The sequence below is a fragment of the Callithrix jacchus genome, chromosome 18, assembly GCF_049354715.1.
Source record: "Callithrix jacchus isolate 240 chromosome 18, calJac240_pri, whole genome shotgun sequence".
Taxonomy (NCBI): domain Eukaryota; kingdom Metazoa; phylum Chordata; class Mammalia; order Primates; family Cebidae; genus Callithrix; species Callithrix jacchus.
Window position 1 is genome coordinate 23,237,711 of NC_133519.1, and position 27,816 is coordinate 23,265,526.

At 45.6% G+C, this 27,816-nt stretch overlaps 1 protein-coding gene and 1 long non-coding RNA gene across 3 annotated transcripts in view; both read right to left on the bottom strand.

The window, feature by feature from the left end:
• The window catches only part of QSOX1 (quiescin sulfhydryl oxidase 1), a 43,262-nt gene extending 42,906 nt beyond the window's left edge, over positions 1-356 (bottom strand). For both annotated transcript variants that reach the window (XM_035280248.3, XM_035280245.2), the window contains exon 1: positions 56-356. In XM_035280248.3, coding sequence (XP_035136139.1) covers positions 56-317 — 262 coding nt within the window. In that variant the 5' untranslated portion in view covers positions 318-356. The remainder of the gene's footprint in view (positions 1-55) is intronic.
• A 971-nt stretch (positions 357-1,327) lies between these two features.
• LOC144580248 (uncharacterized) lies at positions 1,328-5,203 on the bottom strand. The gene is made up of 3 exons (XR_013529485.1): positions 5,057-5,203; positions 3,581-3,753; positions 1,328-2,639 (listed from the first exon to the last, which is right to left on the bottom strand). It is a non-coding gene; the product is annotated as an uncharacterized LOC144580248 (long non-coding RNA).
• Positions 5,204-27,816: the final 22,613 nt, after the last annotated feature.

A 27,816-nucleotide genomic window follows, 5' to 3' on the forward strand; every position in this document is an offset into this window, starting at 1 on the left:
GGTGGAGGGGTCGGGGAGGCGGGGCACAGGGGAGCAGGTTCTCCCCGCGTCTCACCTTTGACGTCTTCGGCCAACGCCTTCCACGTCGGAGCAAAGGCGATGCAGTGGCCGCACCAGGAGGCGAAGAACTCCACGGCCCAGGCGCTGCGGGAGCCCAGCACCGCGCCGCGCACCGTGTCCGCCTGCAGCAGCGTCAGTGGGTCGGAGGGCGAGTACAGCGCCGAGCGCGGAGCCGCGACAGCGCCTGGCACCGCGAGCAGTAGCAGCAGCAGCAGCAGCGTCGGCGGCGGCCTGGAGCCGCGGCCGCACCTCTCCATCCTCAGCACTGCGCTCACCACGGCACGCAAGTGTCGGATGAGTAGGGTCCCGGCGCCGCGGCACCGCCCGCCTCCGGCCGCAAGGAGGAGTCACGTGGCCCCGCCCCGAGGCCCCGCCCCACCGCGCCCCTCCGGCAGCGCCTGGGCCCGGGAGCGGGCGGGGCTGAGCTCGTAGCCGTGGCCGGCCCTGGCTGGGCGGTGAGCCGTCCTTTTGCTGTCGAGGCCTCAGAGCTGCGCCATCCGGGTTTCCGCCCTAGGCGCAAGGAGGCGAGGAGTACGGTCTGGTCCCTGGAGCTCCATCTCCAAGGAAAGGAGTGGGGCACTCGCTGAGCAGTGGCTGCGGGGGCCTCGCGGAGGTTGTTTAGCCCCTCGCGGCCCCCGTATCCAACGGAAGAGGAGTCCGTTGGAATAGGTGACCCGGATTTCTGCTGTTCCAGGGAAGTTCCTGGGCTCCCGTAAAGTGATGAGACGTTGTGAATTCGAAGTAGGTGGGAGAGAAGAGGGACGTGTGGTCTGTAACCACCAAGACGCCACAGGATCAGATGCATCCACCCCTGCTGAGGCCCGTGACCATCTAAAGGGGAACGTCATTTGAGAGGCCCTACTCATGGATGAGAAGCCCTCTCTCTCCACTGTGGACTGTGCTGGGTTGACGGGGCGTTGCCGTGGAATCAGGGTTTCCTCAGCACCCACATCTGGGCACCCTCATAAGATAGGGCGATTCCAACATTCGAGGTTCCCAACAGCCCAGATGCCCCACATCCAACTCTTGAGCCCACTCGGAGCTCTCCATGCTCGCTCACATGTCCCTCTTGCAAGCAGCCCGATTTGCTGACGTGGTGTTCATGGGCAGTAAGATGTTAATGTATTTTCCCTGGTCACCTTTGCAGCTCCACTGTTTTGAGTGGGTTATTTCAAGGGGAGAAGGTGCTCCTCAGAGGGTTGTCACAAGTGATATCTTTCCTTTGTGTCTGCCAGGTTAGCCCCCTTCACCTGTAAGAGCTTGGAGCCTAGATTTGTTATTCATTTATTCCAGTTTTACTGAGTGGTGTCATGCCAGGCACTTCTTTAGGTACTAAGGATAAGGCAGTAAATACAATATAGACTCTAGGGATGTGGAACTTAACATCCCAGTGGGGATGAAGATGATCATGAGTAAATGTAGATGAGATGGTGACCGATGTTACAAAGAAATGTAGACTAGGGTAAGAATAGAGTGGCAGAGGAGGTGCTGCCTTATACATGATGGTCAGGGACAGGTCTACCCTTAATACTTGCAAGAACTGAGTGAGTAGTACAAATGGGGGCTCACCTATGCTGTCTCTATATTTTAAAACTACAAACCGAATTAAACCATGATATAAAATTCCTTTTATCTTGACATCTATACCTTCATCATAATCTGGAAGGCCACATTTATGTTTAGGATTCTTGGACCCTTCTGAGATATGCCCTTGAATGCAGTGCTTTGGAGGGGGAACAGGTCCTTGGCCCTCAGCCTGCCTTCTCTTGGCACCTTAGCTCTGTCCCATATTTCAGTGGCCTTGTGCCCACACCTATAACAACTCTGGCTGCACATCAGAGTTTTGTCCACACCTCCTACAAATAGCCTCTCCTTGACCACCACTTGCTCCTCAGGAGGACAGACCTTGGGAAAGGGCTGATGCAGGCTGTAGCTGGTAACCCGTTGCTATTGGAGCAGTAGGTTCTAGGGTCCCAGGTACTCACAGTGTGCTCTAAAAAGGGGAGAGGGGCAAGAACTTTGGGTACATCCCACTGGGCTTCTTGCTCTGTGGAAAAGAACATTGATGGAAGAGGATCAGGTGCTCAGAGCCCTAGATTGGGTCACCTCTTGCCGCTGTCTTAAGGCAGTTTTAAAGAGGTAACTTTGAGCCAAAGACCTAAATGAAGTATGGGAGGAAGGCTTGTAGCAATCTGGGTTAGGAGCATTCCAGGAAGAGGTCCAGAGGTTGGAGTTTTTACTCCTCTCATGTGTTCATATTCCCTCTGCCCCATGTCTTAAACTGCATAAAGAAATTATGTGTTAACCAATTGGGGTGTCAGTACCTTGCTAACTCTCCTCCCCCACGACACAGCCAATTCCAGTTGCTGGGTACTCCCCTGGGACTCAGTCTCTGTACAGCTTCTGCTCTCCAACTCTTCTCACTACTATCAGCTTCTGGGACCAGAATGGCTGGTCCTCTAGTAACCCTGGATTCCATGGGTTGGAAGTACTCCAGCGGCTAGCTCAGGTTCCAGTAAAGTTTGGTACCTTCAAATGTCTCTGTTGTTAAACAGTGTTGTAGTTCTCATTGCGTGGGCCTAGAAATTAAGGAAACAATGTCTACTGAACATACTGAGTGCCTGAGAAAGTCACCCCGGATAAATACACAAAGATCTGCTTGTTTGCATATCAGTTTCAGAGCATCAGAAATGGAAATGCAAACTATTTGAATGGAGTAGGGAAAAGTTTCTTGCCAGTGGGGCCAAAGAGGTTTAGGACTGAGTTTTAAAGTCTTGTGTTTCTGTATCTCATCTGAAGAGGGATTTTCAACTTTTTAAAGTCTTGGAAGCCTTTGTTCACACAGAATCTTGAAAGGAAACTTAAACAGATAAGAGCAAGAACAAAAATATAACCTAGAGTAAAACTCACTTTCTATGGTCAATGGGGACCCTAGGCCTCCATTTGACAATCACTGATTTAGAATCAAGAACAGAAATCACAATTTGCCCTTCCTGGAACTTCTGGGATGAAAAGGTTACAGAAAAGAAAATTTACTCAGGAATGGGTGTTGAGAGGAACGGGTGCTGAGGAAAGCCCTGGAGGCTGGAGGGGACACTTAGAAATTCCTACCCAAGTTCCCTGTTCCCCCTTTCGACATGTAAGTTGTAGGAAAGGGGGCCGAGATGAATCAGATGAGCAAATCATCATAGTAGGAGCTAGCACTTTGCACCTGCTGCTCTAAACATTTACAGACTGTACTCATTTAGTCCCCACACCAACCCTCAATATGAGGTTGATATTATAGCAACTCTCAACCTGAAGATGAGGTTGATAAACGATTTTTATAGATGGGACTGAAGTGGAAGGGGTTCTGTTGACTTTCCCACTTGTGAATCATTCATGTGTTATGCATGAAAAAAAGAGGGAATTTGGAAGTCTGCCACCCAAAAATGAAATAGATTGTGAGAGGAACGCAGCTTATACACAAATACACATAATTATAGTGAGCAACAGAAAAGTGTTTGGTAACATACATCACCTGGTAACATTAGATGACTTTCCCCTCACTCATTCATACCAGGGATCAGAGAAGGTGTATGCAGCTGGAGGCAGGTGCCCAGCAACAGAAGAGAGACCCTGGCTTTGTCCCTTCAAAACTCTAGGTCTTCCAGATGAACCTTTCCATAGCTGGAAGCAGTTAGAACCCTAATTCTGAAAGTTGGAAGAGAAATAGAGTCTGTATCAGGTATGGCAGGAAAGAGAAGGCACATTTCAAGGATCTACTTAAAATGGTTTACTGAAAGGACTATTCACAGGGTTGTGTGCAGGGCAAAGGGAACTAATCTAGGGACTGGCAACAGCAGAAAGCCTTTTTAGCACAACTGGACCGAAGCAGAGAAAGGGAGAGAACTTTTTGATGAAAACCAGTGACAGCAGGAGGTGAGGGAGAGGGGCTGCCCAACCAGGGTCGCAACCACGTGATCCCACCATTGCTGGAAACACAGGGAGGCACAGGGAGAGTGTGACTTCCACTTGTTTCTCCTCCAGTCCTCCAGTTTCTTGCCATTGCCTCCCATTGGCCAAACCCAATCAAAGCCAGAGGGTGAACATACCCCAATAATATAGTCCATAGAAACTGGCTTCCAAGACAAAAGGCAGGACAGAGGAGGGTGGAGAATGGAGAATAATGTACCTAGTACAGGGTCCCCAAATTTTGGCCCTTCAAGGACTTAGAAATAAGAATGGAAGGGCCAGGCTCAGTGGCTCATACCTGTAATCCCAGCACGTGGGAGGCTGAGGCAGGTGGATCACCTGAGGTTGGGATTTCAAGACCAGCCTCACCAACATGGAGAAACCCTATCTCTACTAAAAATACAAAATTAACCAGGCATAGTAGTGCATGCCTGTACTCCTAGCTACTCAGGAGGCTGAGGCAGGAGAATCGCTTGAACCCAGGAGGCAGAGGTTGTGGTGAGCCGAGATCATGCCCTTGCACTCCAGCCTGGGCAACAAGAGTGAAACTTCATCTCAAAAAAAAAAAGAATGGAAAACACAAAAATCCCTGAACATCCTTCTGTGAGTCTCCTGAGTAGGAGTAAGGGGCTAGAAATCTATCTGACCACTGGAGAAAGCAAACTGGAAAAAGAGGGTAACAGAGATTCCTTCCCAGCTGCTCCTCTTTTCCCATTCACCCTTAGTCTAATTGCCCTATTCTGTTTCTGTAGAGGAAACTGAGGCCCAGAATAGTGGAGTATCTTGCTCAAGGCCACACAGCAAGGTAATGGTAGAGCCATTTTTGCCAGGCTTTCCAATATAGACATAGAAGTATTGAGAAGTGGACATCTGTGAAAGGGATATGTCAGGCAGACACCCATGTTCAGCTCAACCTTCCCTGGTCCCCAGGTCACCTGATGGCAATTCAAAGGGCGTAGGCACCCACCCCCCCAACACACACACACACACACACAGGTAATTATTTAAAGCAGAAGATATAAGACTATAGATTCAAGAAGACCTTGTCTGTGCTCTTCAGCTTAATATCAAGGGTGAGGCCTTTTGGGAATCTGCAAGTCATCAAACATGGCCTGAAGTCAGAGACAGGAAGTCCACACTGCTGAGCTGCTGGGCTACAGGGTGCTAGCATTCTCCAGAGAAGACTTCTGGGGACCTTGCCAACATTGTGATGCTGTGATAAGATTGATTTGGGGGAACTCTGAGCTTCTGGAGTATTCTAATTTGGAATATTGCCTCATGACTTAAAGGTGTATACAGCAGTTCTTCTATAATAGATAAATACCCACAATTCTAAATAAAGAACTATACAACACTATGACTGCAAAAGGACAGAATTTATCAACTTTTTAAATCAGAGCATTCTAAGAATTTCCCTGAAGAGAAGATCATTGTAATGATAACAGTACAGGTTAGAAGCTGCATTAAATACGTGTGTGGAGGGAGAGTGGTGGGAGGAGCAGTTGAAAGAGGGCAGTCAACGGAAGCTAGGTTGGGGACACTTTCCTTCTTCCCCAAAGCCACTATGTTGTACTGGACCGAGCACAGAAAGTCAACACCAAGACAAAAGTATGACAAATTGCAGGGTTTATTGCCGGCGACCACAGACGACTCACGTCTCTCCAACCCGTGGCAGAGAAAGAAGGGTGACAAGACCTTTTTATACCCGTAAAACCACCTTGGGAGTGGGGGTGAGGAGCGGGGATGGTGATGAAAGGCTTCAGACATTTCGAGGACTGTAAATCACCTCCTGGGCTGAGACGAGGGTGAGGGGGGCTCCGAACATTCCAAGGGCCAGGGGACTTTTGTCATTCCGATTGTTACCTAAGTGGTTTACAGAAGTCAAGATAAACATTAGTTTATACATGGTCTGGGCAGTATTAGAATCCACAGATCTTTAGTTACTTATTACGAGTCGCAGGAGCCAGGATGGAATTAACTCGGGCTGCTTATTCTGGTTATTACCGGCTAGCAACTCTGGCAGTTACTGATAAGAGAAGGTAAGCAGATTTACCTCTTTGGTAAACTAGCAGTTTTATTTACAGAAGCCAAGGCCCGCAGTCAGCCTTTATAACTTATTTTAAAAACAGTTTTGTCTTTTATAAAATGGCATTGTTCAGGTTCTAACTCTAGGCCAGCTATATCACAACTAGTTTAATTCTCGTGATAGGTGCCGGGGTATGGTAGATGAACACTTGGCCTTTGGAGTCAGGATACTGGGTTTCAGTCCTTGGCAACTGCCTTCACGTCTCTGAGCTTCAGTTCCCTCATCTGTAAAATGGGCAAGCAGCCATTTTAAGTGTGTAGTTCCCATATATGGGTGCTGTGCTCACTGTAATGTGTTCAGCTCTGGCTCCACCGGTGGTTCCCATTACCAGTCCCCAGCGTAGTCTAGACGCCTGACAGAGTTTACCAGTCCAAGGGGGAAAAGCAGTTTTCTTTTCTATTTTTATTTTGTGAGACAGAATGTCATTCAGTTGCCCAGGCTGGAGTGCAGTGGCGCAATCTCGGCTCACCACAACCTCTGCCTCCTCGGTTCAAGCAATTCTCATGCCTCAGCCTCATGAGTAGCTAGGATTACAGACGCTCACACCATGCCCAGCTAATTTTTATATTTTTAGTAGAGATGAGGTTTCGAGATGTTGTCCAGGCTAGTCTTGAACTCCTGACCTCAGGTGATCCACCCACCTCAGCCTCCCAAAGTGCTGGGATTACAGGTGTGAACCACTGCACCTGGCCTGAATAGTGGTTTTCTATTTTTCCTATTTTTAGAATATTAAATGTTTCTTTTAAAAATACAACGATGGGAGGAATGACTAGGTGGAATACAGAGACTATTAGGCATTGAACTTACCTGGTATCAGCTCGTGTTATCTTTGAGGAGGTTGTGTAGAGAAGGAACATTTTAATTTTATGACCCTGTTTTATTAAATTTTTTTATTCCCATGAATTACTTTTAAAAATCAACTTTATTAATGTATAATTTACATACAATAAAATTCATCCATTTTAAGTTCACATTTCAATGTATTTTGAGAAATGTGGATACCTGTATAACCAACAGTGCAATCAAAATGTAGGTCAGGCCAGGCTTGGGGGTAATCTCAGTGCTTTGGGAGGCTGAGGCAGGTGGATACCTGAGGTAAGGAGTTTGAGATCAGCCTGGCCAACATGGTGAAACCTGTCTCTACTAAAAATACACAAATTAGCCTGGCATGGTAGTGAGAGCCTGTAATCCCAGCTGCTTGGGAGGCTGAGGCAGGAGAATTGCTTGAACCTGGGAGGTGGAGGCTGCAGTGAGCCTGGGCACTCCAGCCTGGGCAACAAGAGCAAAACTCTGTCTCAAAATAAAATAAAATAAAATATATATATGTAGAACATTTCTGTATCCCATATACTTCCCTTGTGCATTTTGAAGTTCATTGCCACCGCCCCTCCCAACCTGCCCCAGGCAAACACAGATTTTCATTACGTTTTTGCATCTAGCTGTTTCTGTCCAGCATATATTTTTTTTTTGATACAGGGTTTTGCTCTGTTGTCTAGGCTGGAGTGCAGTGGCATGATCTCAGCTCACTGCAGCCTCAGTTTCCCGGGCTCAAGTTATCTTCCTGCCTCAGCCTCCAGAGTAGCTGGGACTGCAGGTGTGCACCACCATGCCTGGCTATTTTTGTATTTTTTTTGTCTTGCCATGTTGCCCAGGCTGGTCTTGAACTCCTGGGCTCAAGTGATCCATCCACCTCAGCCTCCCAAGGTGCTGGGAGGTGTTAGCCAACTCCCAGAATGGCTGAGAGTAATTATTTTTGTTGGAGTTCCTTGAAAAGTTAAACATAGAGTTTATTCATTCATCAGCTGCTGGGCATTTGGATTGTCTCCACTTTGGGGCTCTTATGAATAATGCTGCTATGAACATTCATGTACAAGGTTTTCTGCATACGTGTTCCAGTTCTCTTGGGCATATTCCTAGGCAAGGAATTGCTGAATTACATGGTAACCCTGTGTTTAACTTTTCCAGAAATTGATATAGTAATTTTCTAGTAATTCTTTTTTATGAGATAGTATTCCATCCCATAAATATGCCACAGTTTGTCTGTTCTGTTAATAGACACCTGTGTTGTTTCCAGTTTGGGGCTATTGTAGGCAAAGCAGTTGTGAATATTCTTGTACAAGTCTTTTTGTATGTACCTTTGTTTTTATTTCTCTTGCAAACATACCTAGGGGTGGAATCTCTGAGTCATAAGTTTGGCGTATATTTAGTATTTGGCCAGGTGTGGTGGCTTATGCATGTAATCCTAGTACTTTGGGAGGCCGGAGTGGGCTGATCACCTGAGGTCAGGAGTTCGAGACCAACCTGGTCAACATAGTAAAATCCTGTCTCTACTAAAAATACAAGAAATTAGTTGGACGTGGTGACGCATGCCTGTAATTCCAGCTACTCAGGAGGCTGAGGTGGGAGGATCTCTTGAACCTGGGAGGCAGAGATTGTGGTGAGCTGAAATCACACCATTGCACTTCAGCCTGGGCGGCACAGGGACACCCTATCAAAAAGAAGAAAAAGGAATCATCATACCTTTTCTTGAAGTGATCATGCCATGTTATATTCCTGCCAACAGTGTGGGAGAGTTCTGGATGCACACCCTGCTTGCCGATATTTGGTGGTGTCAGTCTTTGTGAGTGTTAATCATTCTGGTAGGTGGGTAGTACATCTCATTTAGGTTTTAATTTGTATTTCCCTGATAACTAAAAGCTAAAAATCTTTCCATGGCTATTCGCAATTATTTGCGTGTGTGTGTGAAGTATCTGTTGAAATCTTTTGCTTCTTTTAAAAAGTTGGGTTGTCTGATTACTGAGTTGTAAGAGTTCTGTATGTATATGCATATATGTACTTACATTTACATATATACATATATATATATGCTGGCTGCAAATCCTTTGTCAGATGTACATTTTGAAGACATTTTCTATCCATCAGTACCTATAGATCAATTTTGTTTTCTATATTTAAATTTTTTAATTAATTTTTTAAACCATGTCCTCCATGTGTGGTCAGACTCATAGAAAGCCAGGAATCCAGACTGGATTGTTAAAATCTTTTCCCACATCTTCAGCATGAGAATGCAGGAATTTTAAGATAGCTCATGAGGTAGCCTAGCCCACAGGCCTTGAAGCAATCCAGCTGAAGACTTCTGTCATCTTGTCTGTTTTGTACATTTGTTACCTCACGTTGTTTGTTTCCTTGCTGTTCCCCCCAGAATTTTAGTCAGTTCTTTGATAATCCACTCTATCTTAACAGTGCTAACTTGGGTATTTGGTTCAGAGCTCTAAGCAGTTGATTCAGAGATCTGTGCTGGAGCCCGTGTGGAGGGGACACTGAGGAGCAAACAAGAGAACTTCAAGGGCATGTCAGACTCTGGAACAACAGCTGAGCCTCTTGCCAGCTGAAGGGGCTCCCTGAAATTCTGGGATGCGTCTGTAGAAAGGAGCACCTTAGGCAGGACTCTCAGTTACACTCCAAACGATGCTAAATTGAACTAGCTGAAGCAGGAAAGGGGAATCAATTTCCTTAAAGAGCCAAACAAAGGGTTAGGGAAAGCCATGGCACCATCTTTCTCTCTGCACTTCTAGTCTCTGTACATTGGCTTCATTCTCTCAGCCCAGCTGCTTTCAGAAGGCTAGAACTCTGGTCACATGCTTTCATTTTTGAGGTCAGAGAGAAAAGACAGAGCTTCTCTGCTGATCCTAGTTAGAAAAGCACTGGGGGGAACTGACTGGCCAGGCTTGGGTTATGCATTCATGCCTAGATCTGTTGCTATAGTCAGAGAGATGGCTCATCCGGGCAATGTGCTCATTCCTGTAGGTAGGAAGGTAAGCACTGTAATTGGCAGCCTTCACTACAACTGCATGTTTGGAGTAAGAAAGGCGTACTGTTACCAGAGGAAGAGGTCACATGGGGTTGTGCAGACCAAAGCGGGTAATGACCACCACTGGGAGGGATAAGGTTGTAGGGATCGAATGGGAGAATGAAAGAGTCTAGCACAGAGCCTGAGACAGAATAGGGCTCAACTCACAGGAAAGGATGAGGTCTGAGTACCTCTGGAGGTCACAATACTCACTTTTGCTTCATGTATTTTAGTCTCTGTTATGAAGAAGAACGCACACGTTTATAATTGTTCTGGCTTCCTGATGAATTGATCTTTCTATCATTACAAACTTTTTATCTTCGGTAATACTTCTTAACCTTGAATTCTATTTTATCTGTTATTAATATATCCATTGTATTGCTGCTGATAAAGGAGTATATATACATATATATACTATATGTATGTGTGTATATATATGTATATATGTGTATGTGTATATATACATACTATATATACATGTGTATATACATACACATATATACTATATACATATACATACACATACTATATACACACATGTATATAATGTATATAAAAACGATATACATATATATACGATATACATACTATATAATACATGTGTATATATGTGTACGTATGTATATGTATGTATATACTATATGCATACATACACACATATATACTATGTATACACACACACACACACACACACACCCCACTGCAGTCTTCTCAGTCTTTTACAGTTTACATGATAGAGCTTTTTCTATTCAAGTTATTTATATCTTCATATTAAAAGTGTGTCTTTTGAGACAACATGTAGTTGGGTCTTGCTTTTTCATTCATTCTCACAATCTCTGCCTTTTCATTGGAGTAGCCAATTAACAAACAATGCAACACTGATATGGTTGGATGATGTCTTGCTTTATTATCTTCTGTCTTCCTCTTCTGTTGTTTGTTTTTCCCTTTTCTGCCTTCTTTTGGACGATGTGAATGTTTTCTAAAATCTCACTTTAATTTGTCTATTGGCTTTTTGGCTATGCCCCTGCAATTTTTAGTGGTTACCTCAGGGCATTGGTTCTTATGAGCAGGTGCAGTGGACATTTGCCCCTGCAGCGAACAGTTGGCAATGTCTGGAGGCATTTTTGGTTGACACAACTGGGGAGAGTGGCACTACTGACATTTAGTGGGTAGGAGTAGAAGCCAGAGATGCTGATAAACATCCTTCATGCTCAGGACAGCTCCTCACCGCAAAAAATTATCTGGCCAAAATGTGAATAGTGCTGTTATTGAGAGACACTAACTTCCCACAGTCCACTTAGAGTTAATATTATACTTTACATAAACTCTTCACAGCCTATTTAGAGCTAATATTGTACTTCACATAAAATGCAGAAACTTCACAATTGTGTAAGTCCCTCTGCCACCCTGCAGCCTCTGTACTTTATAACGGTGGTTGCCAAACTTTATTAGGAGGCTAATCCCTACATGCTGCCTGTTTTTGTACATAAAGTTTTGTTGGAACACAGCCAGGCCCATTATTTATGTTTTTTATATGACTACAATTGGAAGAGTTGAGTACTTGTGACAAAGATTCTATGGCTCCAATCCAAATAGTTACCATCTTGCCCTTTACAGAAAACATTTGCCAACTCCTGCTTTATTACTGTAGTTGTCATATCTATTAATTATATCTACTTATAAAACCACCCAAAAATATTACTTTTTAAAATTCAAATTGTAGTCATATATCTTAAAGCTATTAAGAGGAAAAACAGTCTTTTCTATTTATTTAGATAGTAACCATTTTCAATACCCTTTATTCTTTCATGAAGATCCGAGTATTGATGTGGTATTATTTTCCTTTAGCATGAAGAAAAACTTTATCATTTCACGTAGAGCTTTGATGGTATGAGTTTTCTCAATTTTGTTTTATCTGTAAATGTCTTTATTTGCCCTCATTCTTGAAGGATATTTTCATTAGCTATAGAATTGAATGTATTTTTTCCTTTCAGCATTTTAAGGATGTTTTAATAACTACAGATGAGAAATTAGCAGTCATTCACATATTTGTTCCTTGCATGTAATATGTTGTTTTTCTCTGACTGCTATATCATTCATTTTGCTTTTCAACAGTCTGACTATGATGTGCTTAGACATGATTCTGTTCATAATTATTCCACCTCAGGTTTACTGAGTTTCTTAAATCAATAAATTTAAATAAATTGGCAAACACACTAATTGGTAGTGTTTGACAATTTCCCTGGTGTAAATACTCCCAGTATGGCTGATTTCATGCTCCTGACATGACATCATGGAATGCAGAGTTGGGAAAAATGCACACCATTTCATATTTGGGAATGGTCCAGCCATTATTTCTTCAAATATTTTTTGTTACTTTCTTTCATTATTCTCCTTCTGTGACTCCAACTATAAGTATATTAGACACATTTTCTACAGATTCCACAGGTCTCTGAAACTCTCTTCAGATTTTTTTCAATTTTGTTATTCTCTCTGTTCTCCATTTCTATTGAATTGAGTAATTTCTGTTGACCTGTTCTCAGATTAACTTTTCTTGATTCATCATCCTTCTGCTAAGCCCATTCCATAATTTTTTCTTTTAGATATTATAATTTTTAGTTCTAGAATTTTAATTACTTTTGTGATGTCTATTCTTCTGAGATTCCCTACTTTTCCATTTATTGCAGGTATGTTTCTCTTTACATCATCAATAATACCTGCATAGCTGCTTTAAAGTCCTGTTTCCTGATTCCAGGATCTGAGTCATTTTGTGATTCTTTTTCCTTGAGAATAGACTACAGTTTCCTGGTTCTTTATACATTACATATTCTTGGATTTTTTTCCTAGACATTGTCAGTGTTATGCTGTGGAGACTCTAGCTTTTGCTGTATTTCTCCAAAGAGATGAGTTTTTGGTTTGGTTTGGTTTTAGGAAACAATCAACTTAATTTGGCTAGATGTTAGCTACAAATGCTGTACCTTGGGCAGCAGCTCAAAATCAGTTCATGTCTTCTAGCTCAAGCTGGGCTGGTTCGAATCTGTACCGTATATGTGTGATCCAGGGGCAGCCAGTGATTTGGGCAGAACTTGAGACTACCCTTCTCTGACTCTCACTTCTGGGATTCCCTCCTCATTTTCCAAATTGCTTTAGGTGTCCTAAACTGTGTCCCCAGATCTTCAGGCCAGAAAATATTGCTGATTTCCCACCAAAGTTTTAGCTGCTCTACACACAGTACCAGCTGCAGCCTGCCTTCAAACTAACTGTTATAAAAATGGGGCACTTCTTTTATATTGTTTCCCTCTTCCAAATGTTGACTCTGCCCCAGAATCTGCCTGTCTTTTTCACTCTCCAGTGTCTGTATGCAGTGTGTGTGTGTGTCGGGGGGGGGGGTATGTGTGTGGTGTGTGTGTGTGGTGTGTGTTTTGCAGATGTTATAGTTTTTATGTGTGAGAGGATGAGTTCATAGGAAATTATTTGGTCATTGTGAAAACAGAAGACCAGCTTTAAACATTAAAAAAATTTGTTTTTACATAAATAAGACTATAGCAATAAACAGAGCTTGAAACAAGCAAAAAAAAATTATCCACAATCTTTTTTCAGCTCTAGTCCCTTCTATGTCTTATCTTTATACCCGTTTTTAACATTGTTATGACAATAGTACACTTACAACTTTGTATCTTTGTTATATATACCACTGTACCAATGGGGCGCTGGGAAATGTTTAATAACTTGCTCTCTAGGGATGGGGGTGAGCCCTAATTGGTAGTGTTTGCCAACTTCCCTGGTGTAAATACTCCCAGTACGGCTGATTTCATGCTCCTGACATGACATCATGGATGCAGAGTTGGGAAAAATGTACACAGTTGGCTCTCAAGCCAGTATGGGCTGGCTCCAGCAACTGGTTGTAAAATATTCTGTCATATGAGTGGGTAACGATTTACTCCATTATTCCTACAACAGTGAATATTATGGTTCTTTTTAATGTATAGGCATAAACACTTATGCATATCTTTGGTGTTTATCTCTTTTTCCTCAAAAAATTCATTAGGTCAAAATACATATGAACAATTTTGTGGCTCATGGGACACACTGTTGTGGACAAGAGTGACTTTTTTTTTTATACAGAGTTTTGTTCTGTCACCCAAGCTGGAGTGCAGTGACATGATCTTAGCTCACTGCAACCTCAACTTCCTGGACTCAAACGATCCTCCTGCCTCAGCTTCCTGAATACCTGGGATTGCAGATGTGCATCACCATGCCCAGATACTTTTTTTTTTAAAATAAAGTCTTGCTATGTTGCCTAGGGTGGTTTCAAATGCCTTTGCTCAAATGATCCTTCCACCTCGGCCTCCCAAAGTGCTGGGATTCACAGGTATGAGTCACTGTGCCCAGCCAAGAGTGACTTTATTTTAAATGCTAATCCGCTTGACTAACGTCAAGTCCAGGAACAAAACACCTAGTTGACGTATTACTCTTTATGTATACCTATTAATTGTAAGTTTTGCTTTTCCTCTAAAGCAACCCTTGATGCTGCTGCAGACACAGGCTGTGATGCTGGTGGCCACCACACTTCCCAGAGCACACACACTTCCAGGTACAGTATATTCCACATTTACTTTCAGAGCACATATACATTTTCCCCAAGATAGAGGCCCTGGGTTTCAGGGGTTGCGGTACAGAGACCTACATATTTGTGGCTGCCCAAGAGCATGCTTCTGTCTCTCAGTTGCCCTAATAAGTGACCTAAAATCAACAAATTGGATTTAACAGCCTCCTCCTTTGGTTTCTAGGCTTCTTTGCCATTTGGGCATCACTTTGCATATATGGCCTTTTCATGGAACAATTTTAATTTCCAAAAGTATTGTGCCAATTTATATGACCACAGCTCTGTACAAATGTACCAACAAATTTTTAAAGGGGTGCCAACACCTTTTAGCAGGATCTCACTGTAAATATAAAATAAATATTATCAGCATATTCCTTCTCTTCCCATTTCTTTATTAAGATTCTGACATAACACTGTGCTGGAGAAAAATTCTGGGCTCAACATTATGTTCCTCGCTAGCTCCTTTTGGGGAACTTGGCCTTGAACAAGGCAGCAGCCAGTCCACAGCTGCCACATAACTAGCTGAGTTCATCTAGAAATATCACAAGTGGATAAAGAGCAGAACTGAAGTGTCAGTCTCCTTTACTGACTCTTAATCACCCCACGGCTCTAAATGTGAGAGGCCCTCAGACTTCAGCCATCAGCCTTCTTACCTCCTACCCATTCTCTTTAAGCAATCCCATCCAATTTCGTTCCTTGAAAATAATCCGCAGGCCGGCATGGTGGCTCATGCCTGTAATCGCAGTACTTTGGAGGCTGAGGTGGGTGGATTGCTTAAGCTCAGAGGTTTGAGACCAACCTGGACGACATGGAGAAACCCTGTCTCTACTAAAAATACAAAAAATCAGCCAGGTATGGTGGTGCACTCCTGTAGTCCAGCTACTCAGAAGGCTGAGGTGGGAGGATGACAGCTTGAGCCCAGAAGACGCTACTGCACTCCAGCCTGGGTGACAGCGAGACTCTGTCTCAAAAATAAATAAATTTGTCTGGGCATGGTGGCTCACGCCTGTAATACCAGCACTTTGGGAGGCCAAGGCGGTTGAATCACAAGGTCAGGAGATCAAGACCATGCTGGCTAACACGGTGAAACCCTGTCTCTACTAAAAATACAAAAAATTAGCTGGACGTGGTGGCACACGCCTGTAATCCCAGCTACTGGGAGGCTGAGGCAGGACAATCACTTGAACCTGGGAGGCAGAGGTTGCAGTGAGCCGAGATCAAGCCACTGCACTCCAGCCTGGGCAACAGAGCAAGACTCCATCTCAAAAAAAAAAATTAAAAAAAAATACATCTGTGAACCAGTGCTCCTAAATTTATATTTGTAGCCCTAAATTCATTCTTGAGTTCAAAATTCATATATCTGACTCAATATTGCCATTGGAATAAATGACTGCCATCTTGAACCTGACACGTCCTAACTGAATCTGTGGGTTTCTTTACAGACCCTATTTCTCCCCTAGTCTTGACCCATTCAGTAAAGACCTCACACCAGCTTGCTACTCAGGCCCCAGACCTAGGAGTCATGCCGGACCCGTTTCTAACACATCTTCTCCATCCAATCCACTGGGCAGGCTTGCTGACTAGCCACTTACCCACTTTCCTCCACCCTCACCCCACCAGCCTGATACAGGCCTCTCCGCCTGTCACCTGGACCCCTATCACCCACAAGTACCTCCCAGCTGGTGTCCAGCCTCTACTCTTACCCCTAGTCCATTCTCCACACTGCAGCCCAAGTGAGTTTTCAAAAATACAACCAGACCAAGTCATGTCCTTCTTTAAGTTGTCCGAAGTCTTCTGGATATAGTTACCATAAAGTCTTGCCTACAGCTGTGATACTTGAGGTGCAGTCCGTCTCATGCCCCACCTCAGCCCCATTAGTCCGAATCTGCACTTTAATGAGACCCCCGTGACAGGCAGGCGTATGAAATCTTGAGAAGTGCTCTATTTGATCCCTCCCCACCCTTCTGCTGCCTGGCTTCTCTCCCTCCTCCTCCTGGTCACTGCCTTAGGTCTGCTCACCGTTTCTCATCCTATCACCAAGTACCACCTCAGGGCCCTTACACCAGCTGATTTTTTTTTTTTTTTTTTGAGACACAGTCTTGCTCTGTCACCCAGGCTGGAGTGCAGTCGCGTCATCTCGACTCACTCCAACCACTGCCTCACAGGCTCAAGCGGGTCTTCTTCCTCGACCCCGGAGTAGCTGGGATTACAGGCACATGCCACTACACCTGGCTACATTGTGTATTTTAGTAGAGATGGGGTTTTGCCTTGTTGCCAGGCTGGTCGCAAACTCCTGACCTCAAGCAATCTGCCAGTCTTGGCCTCCCAAAGTGCCGAGATTATAGGCGTGAGCCACCGCGCCCAGCCATACCAGCCACTTCCTTGAACATCCTTCTCCTGAGTCAATTACTCCATATTATTTAGCCTCAGGTTTTCTGTTTTTTGTTGTTTTTTCCCCCCTCAAGTCTCAGTTTTACTGTCCCTCCTGAGAGAGGGCCTGGCCCTGCCCACACCTGCCTTCCTGCAGTCACACTCTTGATGTTTCCTGTTTGATTTCCTTCAGATGGGGACTGTCTCCATCTGGAATAATAAGCTTATTTCTTTGCTTCCTTGTTACATATCTTCCTTCCAACCTCCCACCCTGACTTCTGCGCCAAGAAGGTGAATGAAGGCGAGAATCCCTGTCTGTCTTTCTCACTCCTGTTACCGGGCGCCTAGAAACAGGCCTCCCCAGTGCCTGTGTTTTGAGTGGATTTGCAGCAAATGCCCTGCGTTCCCCCCACTCCCTTCTGCTCCCCACTTTCCCACACTTCCTCTTCCTTTTACAAGCTCTGGCCGGAGAACAGATCAGGCCTCCAGAGCCTGGTCCTTAGAATTCTCCAGTCAATAAATGAGGTTTTTTTTTTCCCCAGCACTCAATCTGTTAACAACTTTGAGGATGGCTGACTAAAACCAAATGATAATTACACTAATTACACTTAATTGTGAGCATTTATATCACACTTACTATTTCCGAGCACCTCCGTAAGCACCTTACTCATCCTGAATAAGCACGTTGTTCCTCACTGTCATCAGCTCCATTCACAGAGGAGGAAAGCGAGGCACAGAGACACCAACGCTCCCAGACTTCCGCAGTCAGGAAGCGGCAGCAATCCCCGAGAACCAGGCCGGAGGGACCTCTGCCAGGGCACCATGCTGTCGATGGCCTGGTCTGGCCCCTGTCTGGTGGTGCCCTCCCCACAGGGCAAGGAACTCTCAAGAGCCAAGGGAAAGACTCAAGTCCCTTGAGGACCACACTTGGGGACCGCACACTGTGGAACTGCAGCCCAGACAGCCATAAGCCTGTGGCCAGGGCCTCCCTCCCAGCCTGCCTTCCTGTGTGGGCATGGTGCCACCTGAGTGGGCCCAAATGGTGGCCGCAGCTGTTTATGAAAAATATGGACAGAACTCGACCGGCAGCCTCAGCATCCACACTGTTGTGGCCCCTTTGAGGGTACAACAGAGCAGGGTGTGGGAAGAGAAGGGCAAGCCATGAGCCTCCCCACACTTCTTCCTGCAGACACAGAATTCAGTGGAGTCCCAGAATTCTACATTGAAACCTGGTCTTCCCGGTCAGTAGGAAGGTTTATGTGTCAAGGTAGGAGGGTGGACCTTCTTTTCCTTATGAGTCTGTCAGCTTGACTGACAGCTCTCAAGTATTTGAAATATTGAGACATGTGGTCTGTGGCCTCCTTTTGTCCTCCCGCCCCCCGGCCCACATGTGCTGGGGTGGGTCCAGGCAGCAGAGCTAGGTGTGAACCCGAGACACCTGGCTTGCACTCCCCTCCCATGCTGCACCCGGGAAGCGTTTCTGTTCCGAGCCACACGCCTTCTCAGAGGACTCTGCACAGCAGCTGTCCAGTCGTGCCCATCACTCGCTTCTCCCCTGGGAGCTCAAATACTGGTCATTTCCACCATATCCAGCAAACTCTGTGAGGCTCTCTCACGGGAGGCCTGCTCTCGCCGGCGTCCCGAGCTGGTCACCAGTGACCCATAGAGTGGTTCAAAGCGTATGTTTTGGATTTGAATGCCAGTTCCACCACTTATTAACTGTGACATCAGGCAACTTACGTAACCTCTTAGCCTATTTTGTGTTCTGTTTTCAAGGATTAAATGGGAATGTCTACACACTCAGTAAATGTCTGTCACCGTCGTGGCACTCCACCATTTTCTCCGCGGTCTGGGGACAATGCTCTGTGGCTCAGCCCTCTCTCCCGGAAGCTCCCTCAGGTGGACACCAAGCACAGAGCTGGCAGGAACAGGGACTAACATAAAGAGCCACAGAGTCCCCAGTGGGAAGTCCTGGGCCCTGGGCACAGCTAAGCTGGAAGGGATGGGGTGACCCGTTTTCCCTGCAGTGCTCAAAGTGGGATTCTTTTTTTTTTTTGAGACGGAGTTTCGCTCTTGTTACCCAGGCTGGAGTGCAATGGCGTGATCTCGGCTCACTGCAACCTCCGCCTCCTGGGTTCAAGCAATTCTCCTGCCTCAGCCTCCTGAGTAGCTGGAACTACAGGCATGCACCACCATGTCCAGCTAACTTTTTGTATTTTTAGTAGAGATGGGGTTTCACCTTGTTGACCAGGATGGTCTCGATCTCTTGACCTTGTGATCCACCTGTCTCGGCCTCCTAAAGTGCTGGGATTACACGCGTGAGCCACTGCGCCCGGCCTCAGAGTGGGATTCTTATGGGCTGCTGGAAGTCAGTGCAGTCCGGAACATGGCAGGCCCGTCACCCACTTCAGGATTCTGTGTACTTCCCTGCAAAATTCTTCTCCCTGTGAAGTGTACCATCTGCCTCCTTCCCCTTTGCTAATAATGACTGCACCACATACTCAGAAACAAACACACATTCACAGACATGCACATTGTTTTCGGTTCTTCTTCATGGCCAAATATAAAGCATCCCTTGACAAGGGTTTGTCATATTGAGAAATGAAGGCTGCCTTTCAACTCACTATGCAACCTACCTCGAACAAGGCATTATAGTGGGTGGAGCTGAGGAAGAAAGCAGAAGGGATTTCTGAAGAACAGGACGTTGAGACTGACATTCTCTTATTTTCTTTTTCTTTTTCACCACGCTTGGCTAATTTTTTCTATTCTGGCAGAGACAGGGTTTCACCATGGCCAGGATGGTGGTGATCTCCTGACCTCATGATCTGCCCACCTCTGCCTCCCAAAGTGCTGGGATGACATGCGTGAGCCACCGCAACCGGCCTTTTTTCTTTACCCCCTTTGGGAAGAAGTGGGGTCTGAATTCGTGTGGCAGAACTGAACCTGCGCAGTCTAACCTGGGCCCAGGTGGCTCTTGGTAGGGGCTGGTTCTAGTGCAGCCTGCAGACCCAGTGGGTTTTCTCACTTCTCTGCTCCAACACCTGGAAGTTAGACCTCAGTCTTCTGTTTTCAGCAGAGAACAAGCTTTAAGTCTGAGATGGGAAACAGCTGGGCGCCTGGGGATAGACGTGACTTATGGTTCCTGATCCAGCGCCACCATTTACTAGCCTACGATATTGAGCAGGTTAATTACCCTCCCAGTGCCTCAGCCATGTATAATGCATCTACTAAGAGCATCTGTTTCACAGGATAATTTGTGGATTAAGTGAAAAATACTTGTAAAACAAGTGACTAGCAAGAGTAAACAGTCACGGTGCTTCTCATCGTTATTAACCAATGCCAAGGGGCCAGGCCCGAGGCTGGGGAAACTGCACCACCGAATTTACATTTCCAATTACCCCCAAGTGATCTTGATGCTGGCCTGAGGAAGGTGTGGGATGGGGATGTTAGCCCAGGCTGTGGGGGACCTTGCGCCCGCTGGGGCTTGGGTTCTATTCTGAACAGAGGAGGTGACATGTAAAGATTCTAGTTTGGCCGTGGAGAGTCCTTGGGGTCTTCTAGGATGTGGTGGTCTGGCTGGTGACTGAGGGTGGCATCTCAGAGGTGCCAAAGGAGAGGTGGAAAGTGTTCTGAGTCCCGAGGAGAATGTTCCAAGGAAGAATAGCTAAATAAAGACACAGGAGTAAAGGTGTCTGGAGGCCGGGTGCGGTGGCTCACACCTGTAATACCAGCACTTTGGGAGGCCCAGGTGGGCGAATCACCTGAGGTCGGGAGTTCAAGACCGGCCTGGCCAACGTGGAGAAACCCCGTGTCTACCAAAAATATAAAAGATATTAGCTGGGCGTGGTGGCACATGCCTGTAATCCCAACTACTCGGGAGGCTGAGGCTGGAGAATTGCTTGTATCCAGGAGGTGGAGGTTGCAGTGAGCCGAGATAGCGCCATTGCACTCCCGCCTGGGAGACAAGAGCGGAACTCTGTCTTAAAAAAAAAAAAAAGGCGTCTGGAGAGGGCCCGGCTGTGGGCGCCAGACAGACCCAGGTGAGGCCAGGTTGTGACACTTACAAGCTTGGTCTTCCCGAGCAAATTCCTTCACCTTCTTAACTTCAGTCCCCTCACCTGGAGAATGGGGCTGGTCTCAGAAGGGGTCGTGAGGGCTCCTCGGCTGGGCGGGGGCCCATCTTTCGTGAAGGCTTTTCTTGGGCAGACGGAGAAGTGAATGTGGAGGCTGAGAGTCCACATTGTCCAGGAGGGGGAATGGTGGCATGGAGATAGGAGAGGATGGCCAGGGCCCGAGAGGGGAGAGAGAGGATTTCCGGGGTCCATGATGCCTGGCTCCACTTCCGGTTCCGTGAATTTACCACTAATTAGCAGCCTCTGGCCGAGGCGAGGGGAGGGCGTGGCTGAGGAAAGAGGGTGGGGCAGTTGGGATTCACTCTGTTAGGAAGGTGGCTTTTCTGGCTCATTCTTCCAATTCCCATGACTTATTCTGACTTCTCCAGAGTGCCCCCTCATCTGTGGGAGCATGGATGTGTTCTGGCCTCTGACGGTATCAGATGGGGGAGCCGACCCTGGTTGTGGCAAATTGTCCCAAGTAGTTAATGCCCCTTAGTGGGGGCTCTTGCCAATGGACCTTCCCCTAAGCCACCTGCCTTCGGCCACTCAGAGGTTCTTCCCTGCCAGCACAGCTGCCACCGTGAGGTTGCTGAAGAATTGACAGGAGAAATCATTCGTTAAATGAAGCTTAAAATGTCAGGCCGGGTGCCGTGGCTCATGCCTGTAACCACAGCACTTTGGGAGGCCGAGGCAGGTGATTCACGAGGTCAGGAGTTCGAGACCAGCCTGACCAATATGGCGAACCCCCGTCTCTACTAAAACTATAAAAAAAAAAAAAAAAAGAAAGAAATAGCTGGGCGTAGTGGGGGCGCCTGTAATCCCAGCTACTCAGGAGGCTGAGGCAAGAGAATCACTTGAATCTGGGAGGCGGAGGTTGCAGTGAGCCAAGATAGCACCACTGCACTCCAGCCCAGGTGACAGAGCGAGACTTCATCTCGGAAAAAAAGAAAAGTCCGTGGTGTGGTCCCATCACGTCTCTCTAGACCTATCTCCTCTTCCAATCAAAGCAGCCTGCCTTTCTGCTTTTGCTCACATTTCGTCTTCACTTGAAACACTCCTTTCGCTCATACTTCTCCTTCGCGTGAAACCCCTTCCTGCGCCTCCTCTTGAAAGGGCTCTTTAGTACCATTGGCCGCAGTTGTCTTTCCCACCGCGGAAGAACCTGAAGGTAAACATGCTGTGCGGCAGCCCAGCTCCAGCCTTCCTCATCTTCATCAATGGCGCCAGCCGCCACTATCAGGCCAAAGCCGTCTCCCTCACCACCCGTATTCAGTCCACGCATCTCTCCATTCCCAGCCAACGCTCTAGCCGCGTTCCCATCCAATAGCTTCTTAATGCATGTTCTGCTTCAACACTTGCCGCATTAAGATTCATTCTGAGGCCGGGCGCGGTGGCTCACGCCTGTAATCCCAGCACTTTGGGAGGCCGAGGCGGGTGGATCACAAGGTGAAGAGATCGAGACCATCCTGGTCAACATGGTGAAACCCTGTCTCTACTAAAAATACAAAAAATTAGCTGGGCATGGTGGCGCGTGCCTGTAATCCCAGCTACTCAGGAGGCTGAGGCAGGAGAATTGCCTGAACCCAGGAGGTGGAGGTTGCGGTGAGCCAAGATCCCACCATTGCACTCCAGCCTGGGTAACAAGAGCGAAACTCCGTCTCAAAAAAAAAAAAAAAAGAAAATTCATTTTGCACTCAATTTGTCATGTCACTCTCCTGCTTACAACTCTCCAAGTGAAGCATTGTACCTCGAATAAATCCCAAACCATCCTGTGGCCCACGAGGCCCTCTTGGATATGGGCAGATCCGTGTCTACCAGTCTCCCTTACTCACTGCGCTATGGCCACACTGGTCTTTCTATTCCTCATTCCCATCTCAGGGCCTTTGCACTGGCTGTTCCCTTTGCCTGGAATGCTCTTCCATCAGATCTTGTCACCACAGGCTCCTTCTCCTCTTTCAGGTCTTAGCGCCAGTGTTAGCTTCTCAGAAAGGCCTCCCCTGACCTCCTTGTGTAAAGTAGCTCCTGCCCAACCCCCCATTTCCCATCACTCGTTCCAGGTGCTTCATAGTTCTTACCACTGTTCCGTTTATGCATTGGCTTTCTTGTGGGTCTCCCCGCACTGGAATGTGAGCTCTTAGAAGAGGGATCTTGATTTCTTGTTTTCTTTTGGGATCCAGGGTGCATAGACCAGTGCCAGCAAATAGTAGATATGTGCGGAATGAATGAGTGAATGAACCCAGCCCTGGATGGGCATTACCTAATGGCGTCCTTTATTTATCATTACGTGTGTGTTTTGTCTCCACACCCTGATCATAAGTCATGCTAGGCAAGGACTGCCCTCCTGGGAAATTTCAAGACCTTCTGGCCAATGAATGAGGTCCAGAATGATGGCTTCTTCTCTGGTGCTTTAGGCTGAGAAATTGCTCCATTTGGGGTTTGTTTGACATGCAACTGTGCCCAAGGGTGGAGGGGTGGAAAATATGAGTGTTCAGGGCCCTTCTGGTCATAGTAGAGCACACGGAAGTGTGTGGTGTGATGATGCAACAGGTCAGCAATGACTACTCACTTACACCTTTATTCATTAACTCATGATTTTGCCAAGAAAGTCCACAGCTCAGGATGCTATTAATCATTGGCAGACACTGTTGGTTGTGAAATTGACAGCTATTTCCCCACACTTCTTCCTTACCCAATGAACCTACCTTCTACCTTTACAGGCCAAAGTTCTAGACACTTGCTCTGAGTTTCCCTTTCGATTTGTGGTGATCATTGTGAGCCCCATTCCTGGCCAATGACACATGAGCGGAAGTTTGCCAGGGACCCCTAAAAACATGTTTTAATTAAAAAAATTACTTTGTAAACTTTTCTGCTCTTAGAAACACTTTCCTAACACATTAATTTTCGAATGTTATTTTTAAAATTATCAATTTTTTTTAATTAGGTGATTTCTTTTAAATGTATAATTTCTCAGAATTTTACTCTCTGATGAAAGGAGGGGATAAGGTAACGAGAAGTCCCCTCCCTCCCTTCTCACGTTGAACCTTGTGTGAGGACAGGATACTGGAGCTGCTGCAGCTACCTGGACCAAGAGATACAAGGAGGAGCTTACCCAAACCCTGACGCTGCCAAGCCACTGGGCAGCATTGCTGTTATCTCCCTTTGGAGTCCTTGTTATATGAGAATTATAAACTCCTGTTGTTGAGACTTTGAGGCAAGTAATTTTGTTCCTTGTAGTCAAATGCATACTAGCTCACCTCAGTTCTTCTCAGTAATTTACTTTTCATAATGGCAATTTTATACATTGAGATCCTTAGCTCTTTTTATTTATTTATTTTTCTTTTTCTTTTTTTTTTTTTTTTGATAAGTAAAGAAACAAAAGAATGGCTACTCCATAGGCAGAGCCGCCCTTAGTCCTTTTTCTAGACAAAGATGTAGAAACCAATATGATCTTGTTTCCCTTTGCTGGCCCCTCTTTGACGAGCAAAACCCTTCAGTGTTTTGACTTCTTCACTGGAAACTAGCAGATCCTTTCGTCTGCTGTTCTGGGTCTCCCCAAATCATCAACATCCTGCAGATGCCTTTTCAACCCTCAGTCGTGTGTAGTTTGGGAAGTAGAATTAACTAGATAATGATCTCTCAAGCCAGAAGCAGGGATGACACAATCTTGCAGCTCCCAAGGAATTCTTTATTTTTTTGAGGCAGGGTCTCATTCTGTCACCCAGGCTGGAGTGCAGTGGCCTAATCACAGCTCACCACACCCTTGATCTTAGCACCCACCAACCCCAGTAGCACATTACCAATCCCAGCTAACTTTTTTTCTTTTTTAACTTTTAGTAGAGACGAGATCTTGCTATGTTGCTCAGGATGGTCTTGAACACCTGAGCTCAAGCAATCCTCCCACCTCGTCCTCCCAAAGTGCTGGGATTACAGGCATGAGCCACCACTCCCAGTCAGAATTCTTGAGTAAATGCCTTTTCTACCCCTTTGCTCTAAGTGAGTAAGTTCAACTGTGAGACTTGCAGTAGGAATTTCAAGTTCTAATTCCATTTGGCTCATCTAATTGTTTGAATTAATTTTCTCAGAATAGTAGCAGTGGTACTGACAGACTGGTTGGGGGAGTTATTTAGATGATTATTATTTTTAAAAATACTTTGATTGTTTTTAAAATGGGTCATCACACATACCTGTTTGTGTTGTGGAAACTGAGAATCCTGGAATGCACTTAGGGTTAAAAGAGTGTTTTTGAGTTTCCTGACATTCATTCTTTAGGTGAAAAGGTAAGTTGCGTAAAACATATTTTCATGTGGTAACCCTTTTTTTTTTTTTTTTTGAGAAAGAGTCTCGCTCTGTACAGTGGCGCAATCTTGGCTGACTGCAACCTCTGCCTCCCAGGTTCAAGAGATTTTCCTGCTGCAGTCTCCTGAGTAGCTGGGATTACAGGGGCGTGCCACAGCACCCAGCTAATATTTGTATTTTTTAGTAGAGACAGGGTTTTGCCCCTTTGGCCAGGCTGGTCTTGAACTCCTGACCTCAAATGATCCATCTGCTTTGGCCTCCCAGAGTGCTGGGATTACAGGCGTGAGCCACCACACCCAGCCCATGTAGTACTCTTGTTCAAAACAGAAGCACAAGAAAATGTGATATATACTTGCAAAAGATGCCAGTATCACGACAACAAAACATATTCTAATGGAAAATAGAGTTACAGGCCAGGCGCGGTGGCTCATGCCTGTAATCCCAGCACTTTGGGAGGCCGAGGCGGGCAAATCACCTGAGGTCCAGAGTTCAAGACCAGCCTGACCAACATGGTGAAACCCCCATCTCTACTAAAAATACAAAAAAATCAGCCAAGCATGGTTGTAGGTGCCTGTAATCCAAGCTACTCCAGAGGCTGAGGCAGCAGAATCGCTTGAACCAGGGAGGAGGAGGTTGCTGTGAGCAGAGACTGTGCTATTGCAATCCAGCCTGGGCAACAAGAGTGAAACTCCATCTCAAACAAAAAAACAAAAAGAGAGTTACAGAACCAAGAGAATGAATTCGAATGAAATCTTGGCCTCCATAGTGTAGTTCTACACGGAGGCTGCTAATTAGTGACACAACGTGACGATTATTTTCCTGTACTGTCTGCCTATCCCCAAATGCACATCTTTTTCTTTTAATACAAAAAAGCACCAAGAAGCACTAAGAATGCTTGAATTGTGTTAAATATACCACTTAAATTATGCATGACAGCAAAGCTTTTTAATTACTTTGAGTCTAATTTATACTTGAAATAAAAACTATTGAGGTTAAAAAGCCCCAACCCAAATTTAGCTTCTTAATTTCAGCAGATAATAGAATTGGAATAGTTTTTAGGTTATAAAAGGGAATATAATTTTATCTATATGTGCTCCGTGCAGCACTTTGCAGAGAGAGAAATTAAGATGTGTGGAATGTGTCCTCTCTGGTCATCTCTTGTTATTTGGGAGAGAATATTAATTTTTTATTATCAGATGATACTTGAACATAGCAAAAAAAGTTTTAATTACATGGGCGCACACGCGCACACACAACACACACACACAGTCAATTTCAGCCCCATTCCTCTCACTATCATTCTGCTTGCCAAGGGCACACATTGTTAACCATTTCATTTTGACATCTTTGTTCTGGTGTTCACCTCTGTATTAAATATATATATATGCTGGCCAGGCGTGGTGGCTCACATCTGTAATCCTGGCACTTTGGGAAGCTGAGGTGGGTGGATCATCTGAGGTCAGGAGTTCAAGATCAGACTGGCCAACATCCCATCTCTACTAAAAATACAAATATTAGCCTGGAGTGGTGGCGGGCGCCTGTAATCCCAGCTACTCAGGAAACTGAGGCAGGAGAATTGCTTGAACCCGGGAGGTAGAGGTTGCAGTTAGCTAAGATTGTGCCATTACACTCCAGCCTGAGTGACAGAACAAGCCTCCCTCTCAAAAAATAATAACAATAATAAAATTAAAAATATATATGCTGACTCTTGAGTCATCGGTTTCAGACTTTAGCTACTGACTTCTTGTATTACTCAAGGTTCCCCAGATAATAGAACCAATAGGATTTTCATGTATGTACACATATATATGCATCTGTGTGTGTGTGTGTGTGTGTGTGTGTGTGTACATGTGAATTGGCTTATGCAGTTATGAGGGCTGGCAAGAAGCAAAGTTGCAGAGGGGAGTGGTGGGCTGGAGACCCAGGAGAGAGTTGATGTGCCCGCTGGAGTGTGCAGGCAGAGGCTCACCACATCATGGAGGGGAATCTGCTTTATTCAAAGTCTACGCACTTAACTGTTAATCTTACCTGAAAAATATCATCACAGAAATATCTAGACTGATGTTTGACCAAATAGCTGGGTATTGTTGTCTAGCCAAGTTGACACATAAAATTACCCATCATGCTTCATAATACGGTAGATGCAGACTTAGCTCATACCTCCCTTCCTCTGTCTTCCCAAGGTAGTGACATCACAACAGTCAGTGTTTACATTATGGTAACTATAAATAGTGTTCATTGCTGAGCCAAGAATTACACCATGATTGTTCCTTACTTGTATGGTGCTTTGCTTTGCCTTTTATTATTATTATTTTTTGAGATGGAGTCCCACTCTGTCCCCCAGGCTGGAGTGCAGTGGAGCCGTCTCGGCTCACTGCAGCCTCCACCTCCGGGTTCAAGTGATTCTTCTGTCTCAGCCTCCCAAGTAGTGGGGACTATATACATTTGCCACCAAGCCCAGCTAATTTTTGTATTTTTT